Genomic DNA, 16,284 nt, shown 5'->3' with positions numbered 1-16,284 from the left:
TGGTTCGTTCATCAAAAGGTCTAAATATTGAAGGTCAAAATCATACTGTTTTAACAGTTTATCTACAAGAGTAGTTCAATATCATTTATATTGAAGAAGGGTCTCGACCCGAAACGTCACCCATCCCCTCTCTCCTAGATGCTGCCTGACCTGCTGAGTTACTCCAGCATTTTGTGATACCTTCGATTTGTACCAGCATTCGCAGTTATTTTCCTACACTCAATATCATTTATTGTTATTGTAAAGTCTTCAACTAAAATACATGGATTAAACAGAAAATAAATCGAAAAACTAGGAAGCAACAAATTGCAAGAATAAATCAATCACAATTTGCTATTGTGTATACTTTGAGAATATTTTGATACTTAAAAACATATATTGACTCAGTGGTAAATGTACAATTTGATAAATCTACATCCTAAATGGTTGTCGGGAATAGTTTTAGTGTATTTATTATCAAAAATGTCACTTTTGTTGCTGAGGCATTTATAGCCAATGTTGTTTAATGCTTTTTCATATTAGAAATATTGATGTGATGACAGCGCATCAAAATATTAAAGTTCAAAACTCTCTTAGTGGCAATTTGGCTTTACCTCCTGCAATGTACTGCACTGTCAGGTTGTGGTTTAGCAGATGTTCCACTGGAGCCAAATGATTACTCAGCTGTGGTATCACACCTATGATGTAAGGTAATTTGCTCCATTTTATAACCAGTAACTTCATGGCTCTGGGGTGAATAGATGCAGCGTGAAAATATAAATGTGATTTCAGATGTGCAAAATAATAGTTGATGTTTGTCAGCGCTATAAAATTCATTTTAACAAGCATTTCAGGCATGTCCGCTGAATGAGTTCTGCCCCTTGAGTACCAATGGCCATTTTAAGATTGGCATTTATGAAATGTTAGCTTAGTTGATACACTAAGGAACTGCCACAACTAACAGTGTACAATGAAACTGTTTCCATTTTGTTAGAAGAGATTTGATGTTTTAGTAGCTCCTTCAAACTCCAACTAACAAAAGAAAGATTAACAGCAAAGATAGACACAAAATGCTGGAGTAACTCAGCAGGACAGGTAGCATCTCTGGAGAAAAGGAATGGGTGACGTTTCGGGTCGAGACCCTTCTTCAGACTGATCAGTCCGAAGATGGGTCTCCACCCAAAACGCCATCAGTCTGAAGAAGGGTCTCCACCCGAAACGTCATCCTTCTCTCCAGAGATGCTGCCTGTCCCGCTGAGTTACTCCAGCATTTTGTGTCCATGTTTGATTTAAACCAGCATCTGCAGTTCTTTCCTACAAAGATTAACAGCATATTGCAACAGGCCATGTTCTCTGTGTTCTTTTCTACTAATGTGGAATTTCTTCATTTCTCATTTAAAAAACCATAATGGCAGTACCCTGTTGGTGACATTTCCTGAATTGCTGATATTTTTGAAGAATATTTAGTCTTAGTCTTTAAAAAGTAATATAGTGTCAGATTGTATTCTAGCTGAATATATATGTCGTTTCAGGGAAATGAAGCCGATATTTCTCATATTTTCCAATGGCATATAAGGAGACCGTTCCACCCATTGAATCTATGCCGAGTCCCAGCTCAAGCTTCATTATTCTCCTGCCACCCATTTCTACAGTGGGTAATTTTCAGTTAATTAATCCAAATCCAGCTAATTAATTGACAAACCTGCATGTCTTTGGGACATGGGAGGAAATTTGATCACCTGGGGGAAACTGATATGGTCACAGGTTCAGGGATTAAGATTTATTTTGTATTTCTGTGACCTTTTGCTTAATTTGTACCATAGCACAGTTTATTTCACATAAACCACATTTTAAAGAATTTGCTGTATTTGAACATTATTTGTCCATTAAACCCAGTGCAGAATTAAGGCTGATAATTAAGGGCAAAAGTATTTGTAAATGTTGTGCTCATTTTTAAATATAGATCAATTTCACTGATCTGGAAAAAGACGAATTTAATTTGTTGGATCCTTTCTGCACATGGACAACAGTTCTAAGAGATAGAAAAGCACCCAATTTTAATTGAATTTCAATTTAGTCGGTTTTCCTCTGTCAATTCTTCCCCCTCTCTTCAATTCTCCAAATGTGCTTGCTATGGTCCTGACTCATTAGTGTTACTCGTGGAATGCTTTGTGCCAGACCTGGCTTGCATTGCGTGCTCAGTCCCCATGGCCTCACTAGCATGTCGAAGCCCTGTGGGCCCAATTAGCTGCCACTGTCAAAGTCCAGATCACCAGAGACATTTGAAGGTGTATAGATTTCAATCATTGCAAAAAGCAGTTATTTAAATGAATACATTTATTTAAAACACGTTTAACTGATGATAAATATAAAACGTAATTTAAACGACAGCATTAATCAAAATAAAAGACCCAAACCACTTACCTTCACCTATCTTTGCAATGAAGCCTGACAACCTCATTCAGATGGAAAATGTACCTGGTCCCCTGGCTCTGCATTATTAAGCTCCACTCTTGGACTCAGGTAGGTCAGATATGCCAGCATCTGTGCTCCAGTGCATTCAATGCCTCAGTCCTACGTAGGGATGCAAGTCAGGAACGCACTTACCCATACCACGATGTTAACTGGTGGTTCTCTCTGAAATTATCTTCTTCAAAGACATTGTTTATCCCATGAAACATGGAAGATCCCATTTATGCGTCTTGCCTCACACCTCTGACATAAGCCTGCGCTTCTGTCAAATTACAGTCATGATCTTTGTGAGCAGAAGTGTGCTGGATGGTACACAATCAATTCCTGCTGCTATAGCTATTTTCTGTTCCTAGACTCAGTGTTTTAAAAAATGTCCTTGGTCCTGGTTTGCTTACTTCCTTGGTTAGACAACTTCTCTTGTGTAGGAACATAGACACAAAATGCTGGAGTAACTCAGTGGGTCAGGCAACATCTCTGGAGAAAAGGAATAGGTGACGTTTCGGTTCGAGACCCTTCTTTAGACTCTCCCCCCTCGCCTGCCCATGGCCCCGGGAGACACTCTCCGCCCGGCTGCCCATTTTTGGAAATTCCTCGGATCCATCTTGGCCTCTTTATTTTACATAGGATCTTTATTTAATTGAGATTCATTTTATTTAAAAAAACCCAATTTATTTTAAAGAAAAAACGCGATTTCCCCAGGTGACAATGGAAACCCTACAAGGAATGGGCCCAACGGGCCCCACTTGGTCCAGTATATTACTAAAACTCTCCTGTGATACAGGCGATTTTTAGTAATATATAGATAGATTTTTGGTGCAGATTGTTGTTAGCTGGATAGAGTGGATGTGGAGAGAATGTTTCCACTAGTGGGAGAGTCTAGGACTAGAGGTCATAGCCTCAGAATTAACGGACATTCCTTTAGGAAGGAGATGAGGAGGAATTTATTTTGTCAGAGGGTGGTGAATCTGTGGAATTCTTTGCCACAGAGGCTGTGGAGGCCAAGTCAATTGATATTTTTAAGGAAGAGATAGATAAATTCTTGAAATGTATGGGTGTCAGGGGTTATGGGGAGAAGGCAGAAGAATGGGGTTAGGAAGGAGCGATAGATCAGCCATGATTGAATGGTGGAGTAGACTTTATGGGCCGAATGGCCTAATTCCGCTCCTATTACCTATAACCTTGTGACCCATGTCAGAGGGGCAAGAGTGAAGGAGTACATGTTAGGCTACAGCAAGATCAAGAAACTGAAGAAGTGAGAGATTATTTATATGCAAGTTTCGTTAAGGCTATAGTAATCTTGAGGCTGTTACTGGATTAGAACCCAATGGTGGCGAATCCAGAGATATAAATTCAGTAGATCCAGAGATCTGAGTTCAAACCCAGCAGTAACTGCATTTCAATTCATGTATCTACACAAATCTGGAAAGATAGATTAATATTATTAATGTTGACATTGAAAACAATCAGACTACCATGAATATCCATCTTGTTTGCGCATCTTCCTAAATGATGGAAATATGCCATCCTTACATGATTTGACCTAAGTGCAAGTCCAGGCCCTCACAGTGTGATTAGCATTTAGCTGCCCTCTGAATTGGCACAGGAGGCAATCAATTCAGAAGTCATTTAGCATGGGCGATAAATAATGGCCTTGCATCTACAACGGCAAAATGATTAATAAGTGAATGTGGAGAAAATAAAATGGAATTCATATAGGACTGGTGTAGTGGGTACTTAATGACTGGTGCGGACTCGGTGGACCAAGGAGTCTTTTCGTGCTCTGATTCTATAGGTCTTGTACTCCTTTGCATATTGTTATTCTGAAGCCAGTTTCATTGTTCTCATGCCACAGTTGCACAATACATTTCTATATTCCCACTGCTGTTATATCACAGTGTTCTTAACTAACTGCTCCTGTACCAATCCATAACATGACCTCTTGTGTTCCAGTCCTTTGACTTTTGCTCAATAATCCTGAACAGTTAGATTTCCGATACGCTAGTACTATGCCTGGTTTCGATAAATCGATTAAAATCCATCCTGGAAATAGCTAAAGAAAAATCTTCCCACGACTGCAATATGTAATGAACTATACCATTGATTATTCCCATATTGTCTACATATCAGATGCTGTGAACATATTACTGCCCGTTCTAGTTTTTAAAATAAATGTACATACACACATTTTAAACATGTACAGGCAGTGAATGCAAATAGAAATTGCTGGAGGAACTCAACGGCTGGGGCAACATTTGTCGAGTGAATGAAATGGTTGGGTCGAGAACTGGGAGGGTAAAGGGGAGAGAGCCATGAAGAGGTGAGAGGGAGGGATGAGGCAAGGGCTGGCAAGTGACAATGGAGATGATCAGTTCAGTTTAGAGATACAGCGCGGAAACAGGCCCTTCGGCCCACTGAGTCCTCACCGACCAGCGATCCCCGCACATTAACACTACCCTACACACACTAGGGACAATTTACACTTATACTAAGCCAATTAACCTACAAACCTGTACGTTTTTTGGAGTGTGGGAGGAAACCGAAGATCTTGGAGAAAACCCACGTCAAGTCAAGTCAAGTCAAGTTTATTTGCCACATACACATACAAGATGTGCAGTGAAATGAAAGGTCACCCACAGTCCAGCAATAGAGCAATAAAAATAAACAATTTCACACACAATCACAACCAACACAAAAAAAAGAAACATCCATCAAAGTGAGTCTCCTCCAGTCACCTCGTCACTGTGATGGAAGGCCAGAATGTCTTTTCTCTTCCCCTGCTGTCTTCTCCCGTGGTCAGGCTGTTGAAGTTGCTACGTTCCAGGCTGCGCCGGACAGTGAAAGGTCCGTAGCGGGCCGACCCAAGCCCCGCGATCCGGGGCGGGCGAAGACGCTGGCGCTGCCGGAGCTCCCGATGTCGGCCCCCACCCAGGGGCCTGCGGGCTTCCCACGTCCACACGGACCGCGCCGAAGCCTCCGAAGGCGAGTCGCAGCCGCTCTCGCAGCGCCACCGCAGCCTCCGAAGGCAGCCAGCTCCGCAGATGGTAAGTCTGGTCCGCGGGCTCTGCGAACCAGAGCCCAGGTGGTCCCAGCTGGAGGCTGCCAGCTCCAGGTGTTTGGCCGATGGTAGGCCGCAGCGGGAACGGAGACACCACCCAGAAAAAAAGTCTGGTCTCCGTTTGGAAGAGATTATTTTACAGTCCCCCCCCCCCCTGTCCACCCCCCCCCCCCCCACATAGCACACAACCACAAAAAACTACATCACATCTAAACACTACAATCAAGACAAAAAAACAACATAAAACGCAAAGACAGACGGACTGCAGGTGAGCCGCAGTTGCTGGGGCAGTTCATGTGGTCACCGGGAGAATTTACAAACTCCGTACAGACAGCACCCGTAGTCGGGATGGAACCCGGGTCTCTGGCGCTGCAAGTGCTGTAAGGCAGCAGCTCTACCGTTGCACACCGTGCCGCCCGAGATGGAGTCAGGTCAGTGAAGGGGAGAGTAGCGTTGAGGATAGAGGCTGGAAGGTGATGTGGAAACACATGAAGCTGCAAATTCTGGAGTCTGATAAGAAAGGAATGTGGTAAGTGGAACCAGATAAGGAAGAAATGGTGGGCTGATGGAACCAGCCAAAACCACCAAAATACTAAAGGTATCACAAAATGCTGGAGTAACTCAGCGGGTCAGGCAGCATCTCAGGAGAGAAGGAATGGGTGACATTTCTGGTCGAGACCCTTCTTCAGACTGATACTAAAGGTCATAATCACACATTGTTTGTGGAGACTTCTTATGTGTAAATTGGCCTTCACATTTCCTTCCTTGTGACTGTAGCACTATTTCAAAGAAGAGCTTCAATTGTAAAACTCTTGAATATTTATAAAGAGAGATGAAAAAGTTTATTTTACTTCTTGGTTATTTATTCTATCTCTTCTGACTGGTGATGCAAGCTGGATTACACTGAAGTTTCATATAAATGCAACTGCAATCTTATGCCGTAACGTGACAATATTGGTTCAAATCATACAGCAGAAATTGTTCCAATAAACAAAGGAAAATGCAGGCATATCATCATCAGAATTAAATAACTTTCCTGATGTGTTGTTTCCTACCAAAAGCATGTGCCACAAATATCGAGGAAATTATGCTCCATCAAAAATCATATGGACTGGATCTGAGCATGCAAGAATACACAAGCATCTGGAACCCTTGGTAGATGGATAGTTGAAACAAGTACAGTGGGTTAACGCTTTAAATCCTGCAGCCCAGAGGATTACACAAGCAATGGTAGAATGAATAGGGTATACCCGATAGTGAAGGGCTTGATGTAGCATTATCCATAGTTGCACTTGTAAATGCATTTGCCTTTAACACCATTTTCCCATCCAAGCTCATCACCAAACTCGCGGGACCTGGAGTCAGCACTCATCTCTGCAACTGGATCCTTGACTTCCCGACCAACAGACTCCAATCAGTGAGGATAGGGGACAAATCATTCTCGACAATAATCCTCAACACTGGTGCTCCGCAAGGATGCGTTCTCAGCCCCCTTCTTTATTCCTTGTACACCCACGACCGTGCAGCCATGTACAAATCTCATTCAATTTACAAATTTGCAGATGACACCACCATTATGAGCCAGATATCAAGTAAGCATGAGACGGAGTACAGGAAGGAGATTAAGAACCTCGTGACCTGGTTTCAAGACAACAACCTTCCAATGCCAGCAAGACAAAAGAGATAGTGTTCAATTTCAGGAAGGGAAGCGGTATACATACACCAGTTTGCGTTGACGGCGCCGAAGTAGAAATTCCTAGGAGTTCAATTCCATATTAAACCAATGGCTAAGAAAGCACACCAACGCCTCTACTTCTTTAGAAGGCTTAGGAAGTTCGGCATGTCCCCAACACTTCTCACCAACTTCTACAGATGCGCCGTAGAAAACATTTTATCAGGATGCATCACAGCATGGTTTGCATCCAAGATCGCAAGAAATTACAGAGAATTGTGGATGCAGCCCAATCCAAGACATAAACCAACCTCCCTTCCACTGACTTCATTTATACCTCACGCTGCCTCAACAAGGCCACCAACATAATCAAGCCTGAGTCACATCCTGGCCACTCTCTCCGCTCCCATCGGGCAAAAAGTATAGAAGTGAAAACGCACACCTCCAGATTCAGGAACAGTTTCTTCCCAGGTGTTATCAGGCAACTGAACCATCCTACCACAACCAGAGAGCAGTGCTGAAACACTATGTACCTCATTGGAGACCCTCGGTCTATCTTTGATCGGACTTTACTGGCTTTATCTTGCATTAAACATTATTCACGTTATTCTGTTTATCCTGTATCTGTACACTGTGAATGGCTCGATTGCAATCATGTGTTGTCTTTTTGCTGACTGTTTAGCCTGCAACAAAAGCTTTTCACTTTGACATGACACATGACAATGAACTAAACTCAGATCTTCAATCAGGAAAGATTGCAGGAAAACAAGGAATTCCAGCAAAAGTTTTGAACGTGGAGCGTTCTGCTTTCTATCTGTAGTGTGTCAGGCTGTTTACAAGCACTGGGCGGTATATCTCAAGTTGTGAAGGATGCCTCTGTCAATGGACTGTGAAAATTGGTGTTAAGTCAGTTCAGCAATTTCACTTCTTTATGTTGCGGCCTGACCTTGACCATTTTTAAATGATTGCAAGCACTGGATGAGTGTGTTTAGCTGAAATTCAGTGCCGTCTCTGTGCTGGTAGATACGTAGACTTTTACACTAAAGCAATAACCATGCTTAGAGTATAAGTCCATGTCTTATCTCTCAGAGATGTACTGATCCAGATAACTGAGGTGTTATTGTGATAGTATTAAACTACTTTACCTCGGTGTAGTAAATCACTTGGAAGTCGTTACACAAAAATAATAACATTTCTTTCTGAAAAGAAAGTTCTGAAGTAGCACACTTTTCCATTTCTGTTTACAATTTTGCATCTCAATAAAATTATTTTCCAATGCAGTTGAACTGAATCTTTTTTTAAATTTATGAACTAATGTTTCATCCTAGTGCCCTGATACACTTTTGCAGCTGAAGATAGTATCTGTAAATGTAATGCTTTATCCAGTTATTCTCTTGTGTGAGTGAGTGGTAGTTCATGTGATTTACTCAGAAACAGAAAAATTGCATGTAGTTCTTGCATTGTTCTTTATATCGAGTGTTCAAAATATAGATCAATTGATTTCTAAAAGATTCAGCACAGCATTCGGATACGCTTCATTGATCTTGTTTTGTCATTTATCGCCTTACTCACTGGAATGAGTTGTGTACTTAGTTTAAAGCAGAGTTCCAATTGCCTTTGTGTATTTCATAACATTCTTGAAAGGTCTATGAAAGTAATTAATTATAAATGCTATGTTTTCCCGCTGAGTTCTGAGAGCGATTGCATTGGAGTCCCAGAGATGGATGATTTTTTCAACATAAAAATGTGTTAATGAGGCTTGCTTTAAATACACATTGGGCTTTCTGCCAAGTGGTTCAGGCATCTGGCCAGCAATGTCCACCTTGGACTGGAAATCAGTTTACCTTAACATAAATTGAAGGTTGGAAATATTAAGCATGAACAGCAACAAGGAATGAAAATGATTTGGTCACTTTCTGCCTGCCATTTTGAATGGGGTGTGTTAATATATCATTGAGAAAAGGTGAGATCCATTTGCACTTAAAACATTTGTTCTTATTTTCTAATTGTCGTTCAAATAGAAATGAAAGATTGTCATTTTTTATTGTAGACAACATTAACAGAATCACAGTAATTTATAACTGCAGGAAGTGTATATCAAAATTTAAAGCAAGATAACGTGCCTGTAATGGTGCATATTAAACATGTTGGCACCTTTTTGCAAAGTGGTTATTTCAGGGGTGCATATCTTTAACATAAGCTAATTTGTTACAAAACATTGACCACATATTACATTACTTTAGTCTAGAGATATAGCGCGGGGAAACAGGCTCTTCGGCCCACCAAGTCCGCACCGACCAGCGATCCCCGCACATTAACACTATCCTATACACACTCGGGACAATTTACACTTATACCAGCCAATTAACCTACAAACCTGTACGTCTTTGGAGTGTGGGAGGAAACCGAAGATCTCGGAGAAAACCCACGCGGTCATGGGGAGAACGTACAAACTCCGTGCAGACAGCACCCATAGTCGGGATCAAACCCGTGTTTCCGGGGCTGCAAGTGCTGTAAGACAGCATCTCTACAGCTGCGCCACTGTGCGGCCTGTTTCATCCTGTTATGTAGTATAAAACTTTTTTTCGTTTAATGCCTGTTTGATTAAATTAAATAAATTAATGCCCTGTCTTCTGGTAAACTCACATCTATATACTAAAACTCTCGTTTGTTTGTTTGTTTGTTCCTGAACTGCAGCCAAAACCGTACACGATAGCGCGGTAATTTTAGGCCCACCTTACTCACCGTCGTCCCTTTGGTGCTAATGGAAGTTTCATTGAAATCGGTGTTATATTTTTTTAAGTTATTCACATTTTAAAGTTTAAATCTATCTCCTAGCAAGGGAGGGAGGGAGGGGGAAGGAGGGGGGTTGAGGGGGATGGAGTGGGGGGGTGGGGGAGAGGAAGGGTGGGGGAAGGGGAGGAGAGGGGGGAGGGAGGGGAGGGGGAAGGGGGGGAGGGGGAAGGGGGGGGAGGGGAAGGGGTAAGGGGGGAGAGGGGAGGGGGGAGGAGAGGGTGCTGCACCGATGCAGGAGAGGTTTGGGCCCAACGGGTCCACTCTGTCTAGTTTACAACTAATCCTTTTACTTTGAGTATCAGGTAGGAACTGAAAGCTATTACCAGAGTAGAATTTTTCATGGCTCTTGAGTATTTCAGTGTTTTCAGAGCAGGCCATTGTGGCTGACCTGAACTTGTAAACATAAAATGAAATAGAGTTAAAAGGGAAGCCTCTTGGGAGGGAGAAGTATGTTTACGAAAACAACTTGCTCCATTTAGTCTTAGAGCAGTGGGCTTGAAGGGGATGACCTGCAGTTTGAAAGGCCTCATCATTGAGCCTCTGGGGACAGGGATTAACTGAAGTGGAAACTTTCTGGATGTGAGAATGAGAAAACTTGATGGAGATTTATTTTGAAAACGTTAATCCACTGAACACAATTTTGAGTTTCAAACTGATTTTTGTTTGAGTGATGGAGTAATTTTTGCATTCAATTTAACAAATCAACCAAGGAAGGATTAAACAAGGAAACATTGTCTGTCCATTTCCCTCCACAGATGCTGCCTGGCTCATCACATTCCTCCAGCAGTTGGTTTTTTGACTACAATACTGTCCTTTATTTAAAATATTACATCGATTTCCTATCTTACTGCTTTCTTGCCTGACACTATTCATTGTTCTCCAAGTATGGTGACAATGTTTCTCAGTTAGGAGATTACTTAGTAACTATTTAATTGCTATTTTTGGACTTTGGATAATCTCAGAAACCGGCACATGCAAAAGATTTCAGTTCTAATATTAAATGTAAGTTGTTTCTGCTTGATGTGTTTCTGTTTTTGATTTCATTTAGATTTCCACATAAATTGGGTTGGTTGATTGGAAGATGCTGTTTTAAACCAGGCCTGAGTTACATTTTAACATAGCCAAAATGGTTGGAAGAGGTCATAAGTCATAGGAGCAAAATTAATCCAATAGGCCCATCAAATCAAATCTACTCTGCCATTCATTCATGGCTGATCTATCTTTCCCTCTCAACCCCATTCTCCTGTCTTCTCCCCATAACCACTGACACCCGCGCTAATCAAGAATATGTCAATCCCCGCCTTAAAAATATCTATTGACTTGGCATCCACTGCCGTCTGTGGCAATTAATTCCACAGATTCACCAGAATCTGACTAAATGAATTCCTCCTCATCTTTCTAAAGGTACGTCCTTTTATTCTGCTATGGCCACTGATCCTAGACTCTCCCGCTCGTGGGAACATTGTCTACACATTCACTCTATCCAGGCCTTTCACTATTGGGTAAGTTAATGGGGTCCCCCCTCATCCTTCTAAACTGCAACGAGTACAGGCCCAGTGCCTTCAAATGCTCATCATATGTTAACCCAATCATCCCCGAGATCATTCTCGTAAACCACCACTGGACCCTCTCCAACGTCAGCACATCCTTCCTGAGATATGGGGTCCAAAATTGCTCACAATATTCCAAATGCAGTCTGAGCAGAGCCTTATAAAGCATCAGCATTACATACCTTTAAAAAAAAATTCTAGCACTCTTGAAATATATTTTTTTGCCTTGTATTTGCCTTCATTACTACTGATTCGACTTGCAAATGAACTTTTTTGGAATCCTGCTCCGGCACTCCCTTGTCCCTTTGTATCTTCAATTTCTGAATTCTCTCCCCATTTAGAAAATAGTTTTCAGATAGGAATGTTCATTACTATTTCCTTTTTTCCTACTGCCACGCTTTGCTACACTATATTCCATCTGCCACTTCTCAGCTCACTCTCCAAACCTGTCCAAATCCTTCTGCAGAGTCCCTGCTTTCTCTACACTACCCACCCCTCTGCCTATATTCGTATCATCTGCAAACTTGGCCATAAAGCCTTCAATTCCCTCATCCAAATCATTGATATACATCGTGAAGATATGCGGCCCCAGCACCGGCCTCACCAACCCCAGCGGAAATCTGCTAGTCACTGGCAGCTAACTAGGAAATGCCCCCTTTATTTCTACTCTTTGCCTTCTGCCATCCAGCCAACCTGCTATCCATGCTAGGACCTTTCCTTTGATACTATGTGCTCTCATATTTAGCTGTGTCATGTGTCACCTTATCAAAGCCCTTCTGAAGATTCAAGTAAACCACATCCACTGACTCTCCTTTGTCTATCCTGCTATTTACTTTCTCAAAGAATTCCAACAGGTTCATCAGGCCTTTCACAAAACCATGCTGACTTTCACCTATTTTATCATTTGCTGCCAAGTACTCAGAAACCTCATCCTTTACAATCTATATACTAAAACTCATGTTTGTTTGTTCCTGAACTACAGCCAAAAGAGTACACGATAGCGCAACACTTTTAGGCCCACCTTACTCACAGTCGTCCCTTTGGTGCTAATGGAAGAAGTTACATTGAAATCAGTGTTATATTTCTAAAGTTATTCACATTTAAAAGTTTATCTATCTCCTAGGGAGGGAGGGGGGAGGGAGGTGGGAGGAGGGAGAATAAGGGGAGTTGAGGGGGATGGAGTGGGGGGAGGGGGAAGGGAAGGGGGGAGGGGGGAGGGGAGGGGAGGGGGGAGGGAGACCTTCAAGACAACAATGTACACGGTTACGACTGAACATTACGACTTCATTACGACTGAACATTTTGCGCACTTGCTATTCCATCTGCCACTTCTTTGCCCACTCTCCCAACTTGTCCAGGTTCTCATTGCTCCACTTTGCGGATCATGGACATGTTAAGCCATTATTGCTCAATGCACTCAGAAAATGTAGTTGAAACCAAGCCTTCATTTGAACTGTTTAGGAGGAGAAAGTATTTAAAATGCCCTCTATGAACTATTATATTTTTCATGGAGAAGGCTTCCTTCCCAGTGTGAATCCTATGAAGTGACTTGATTGAAATAAAAGGAGCAAAGGAAAAGCTGTGCCAAGCAGCAAAGGCTCTTGAAACCACTCTGTGCTCTCCTGCAAATGTTAATGATTGCAGAAACATGGCTTTGCTGCTATCTTGTTTTGGCAGCTGTATAATGTTGGTTCGGCTTTCCTTCTGAAGCTGTGGCAGCTGATCAGCAGCAATGGTCCCATGATATGTGAGATGACAAATGTTGAAGAATGTCTGCACTTGAGAGCACAACGCCCACTAGTACAGAATGGTTGAGGTGCAAGTAAATGCAGATCCATAAAGCGGAGATAGTAATGAACATTCCTATCTGAAATCTGCTTCCTGCAAAGCTGATGTACTGTGATGGTGCTGTGGACTGCAACAGTGGATAACCGTGTACAACATTGTTGTCTTGAAGGTCTTCAGCGTAAACCAGCATCTGCAGTTCCTTCTTACGCATTGTCAGGTCTTCAATGGGCATTACAACAGGGCAGACCTTTCACATATCTGAACAGAACAAAACTGCAGGAGATGCAACACCTGTCCCTTTACCTCCCCCTTCAACTCCATCCAAGGACCCAAACAGTCTTTCCAGGTGAGACAGAGGTTCACCTGCACTTCCTCCAACCTCATCTATTGCATCCGCTGCTCCAGATGTCAACTTATTTACATCGGGGAAACCAAACGCAGGCTCGGCGATCGCTTCGCTCAACACCTGCGCTCGGTCCGCGTTAACCAACCTGATCTCCCAGTGGCCGAGCACTTCAACTCCCCCTCCCATTCCCAGTCTGACCTTTCTGTCATGGGCCTCCTCCAGTGCCATAGTGAGGCCCACCGGAAATTGGAGGAACAGCACCTCATATTTCGCCAGGGCAGCTTGCAGCCCAGTGGTATGAACATTGACTTCTCCAACTTTAGATGGTTCCTCTGTCCCTCTCTTCCCCTCCCCTTCCCAGATCTCCCTCTATCTTCCTGTCTCCACCTATATCCTTCCTTTGTCCCGCCCCCTGACATCAGTCTGAAGAAGGGTCTCGACCCGAAACGTCGCCCATTCCTTCTCTCCCGAGATGCTGCCTGACCTGCTGAGTCACTCCAGCATATTGTGAATAAATACAGCAGGTTCATCAACCGATGGTGTCCGCGTTGAACATGAACCAAATTAAACTAATCCCTTCTTTCTGCACATAATCCATATACCTCCCTTCCCTGCATGTGCTTGATTCATTTCTGCTTCCATCACCATCCCTGGCAGCACGTTCCAGGCACCTTTCACTCTATGTAATAAAAAAACTTGTCTTGCACACACCCTTTAAACTTTCCCACTCTCACTAATAAACTTATTTCAGGAATTTCGTCAGCCGAGGTGCTCCAGAGAAAATAATCCAGGTTTGTGCAACCTCTCCTGGAAGCTAATACTCAGCAGCAGCAGCACTCCTTCTGCACCCTCTCCAAATCCTCCACATCCTTCCTGCAATGTGACGACCAGAACTACACACAATACTCCAAATGCGGCCTAACTAAAGTTTTATAAAGCCTCAATGTAGCTTTCTGGCTCTTATACTTAATGCCCCGACCAATGGAGGCAAGCATGCATATGCTGTCTGTACCACTCTATCTACTTGTGTTGCTACTTTCAGAATGGTATGGACTTGGACCTCAAGATCCCTCTGTACATCAATGATATTAAAGTTCTTGTAATTAACTGTAAACTTTCCCCTTACTCACAAAGTGCAAAACCTAGATCAAATCTGCCATTACATAGCCCATATCTGCAACTGATCTATATCCTGTCATATCAAAGCAATATCAAACAACACAAAATCACTAACTCTAGGGAGAAGAATATCAACAGATTAACAAGGAGGTTTCCAGAATCAAGGGTCACAGTTTTATGAATAAGGGGTTGGCCATTTGGGACTGAGATGAGGAAAAACTTTTTCACCCAGAGAGTTGTGAATCTGTGGAATTTTGTGCTACAGAAGGCGGTGGAGGCCAATTCACTGGATGTTTGCAAGATATAGCTCTTAGGGCTAACAGTATCAAGGGATATGGGGAGAAAGCAGGAAGGGGGTACTTGATTTTGGATGATCAACCATGATTATATTAAATGGCGGTGCTGGCGCGAAGAGCTGAATGCCCTACTCCTGCACCTATTTTCTATGTTGCTATGTTTCCATGTATCCTTTGACAGCCTCCTTCACTGTCTGTAACTCCACCAATTCTTGTGCTGTCATTGATTCATGCAGCATGGAAATAGACCCTTCGGCCCAACTCATCCATGACGATCAAGATGCCCCATCCATGCTTGTCCTATGTGGCCACCTTTGAGCAATATCTCTCTGAACCTTTCCTATCCATATATCTGTCCAACTGGATCCCAACACTTGTCACATCCTCCCATCTTCCAACAGAATCCCAACACTAATCACATCTTCCCATCTCCACCCCCAACCGCCTTCCGCAGAGACCGTTCCCTCCGCATCTCCTGGGTTAATTCATCCCTTTCCACCAAAACCACCCCCTCCCCAGGTACCTTTACCTGTAGCGCAGAAGATGCAACACCTGCTCCGATACCGCCTCCCTCGACTCTGTCGAGGGACCCCGACAGTCCTTTCAGGTTAGGCAGAGGTTCACTTACAGTACTCATCTACTGTATCCGTTGTTCAAGATGTTGACCCTTATACATCGGCGAGACCAAACGTAGACTGGGCAATCGTTTTGTTGAACACCTTCGCTCAGACCGCCTAAACCTACCTGATCTCCCGGTTGCTGGACACTTTCATTCCCCTTCCCATTCCCACACTGACCTTTCTGTCCTCGGTCTCTTCCATTGTCAGAATGAAGCTAAATGCAAATTGGAGGAACAGCATCTCATATTTTGCTTGGGCAGCTTGCAGCCGAATGCTGTGAATATTGATTTCTCTAACTTGAAGTAACCCCGGCATTCCCTCTCTCTCTATCCCTCCCTCACCCAAGTCACACCAGCTTCTCGTTTTCACCCAACAAACAGCTTCTTTATCATCGTTACTTATTTGCATATCTTTCATTCATTGTTCTTTATCTCTCTACATCATCGTCTATATCTCTCGTTTCCCTTATCCCTAACCAGTCTGAAGAAGAGTCTTGACCCGAAACGTCACCCATTCCTTCTCTCCAGAGATGCTGCCTGTCCCGCCGAGTTACACCAGCTTTTTGTGCCTATCTTCTGTCTTTTAAATGTT

At 42.9% G+C, this 16,284-nt stretch overlaps 1 protein-coding gene across 3 annotated transcripts in view; it reads left to right on the top strand.

Moving 5' to 3' along the window:
* snx29 (sorting nexin 29) overlaps positions 1-16,284 on the top strand; it is a 556,462-nt gene that overhangs the window by 156,222 nt on the left and 383,956 nt on the right. The window contains exon 14 of one of the 3 annotated variants that reach the window (XM_078418308.1): positions 10,730-10,809. The exons of the other annotated variants lie outside the window; for them this stretch is intronic. Coding sequence (XP_078274434.1) covers positions 10,730-10,796 — 67 coding nt within the window. The 3' untranslated portion in view covers positions 10,797-10,809. Of the gene's footprint in view, positions 1-10,729; positions 10,810-16,284 lie in introns of those variants that run through there. 3 annotated transcript variants of the gene reach the window in all.

Source organism: Rhinoraja longicauda, chromosome 21, assembly GCF_053455715.1.
Source record: "Rhinoraja longicauda isolate Sanriku21f chromosome 21, sRhiLon1.1, whole genome shotgun sequence".
Taxonomy (NCBI): Eukaryota; Metazoa; Chordata; class Chondrichthyes; order Rajiformes; family Arhynchobatidae; genus Rhinoraja; species Rhinoraja longicauda.
This window is presented reverse-complemented; position numbering and strand designations above follow the sequence as displayed.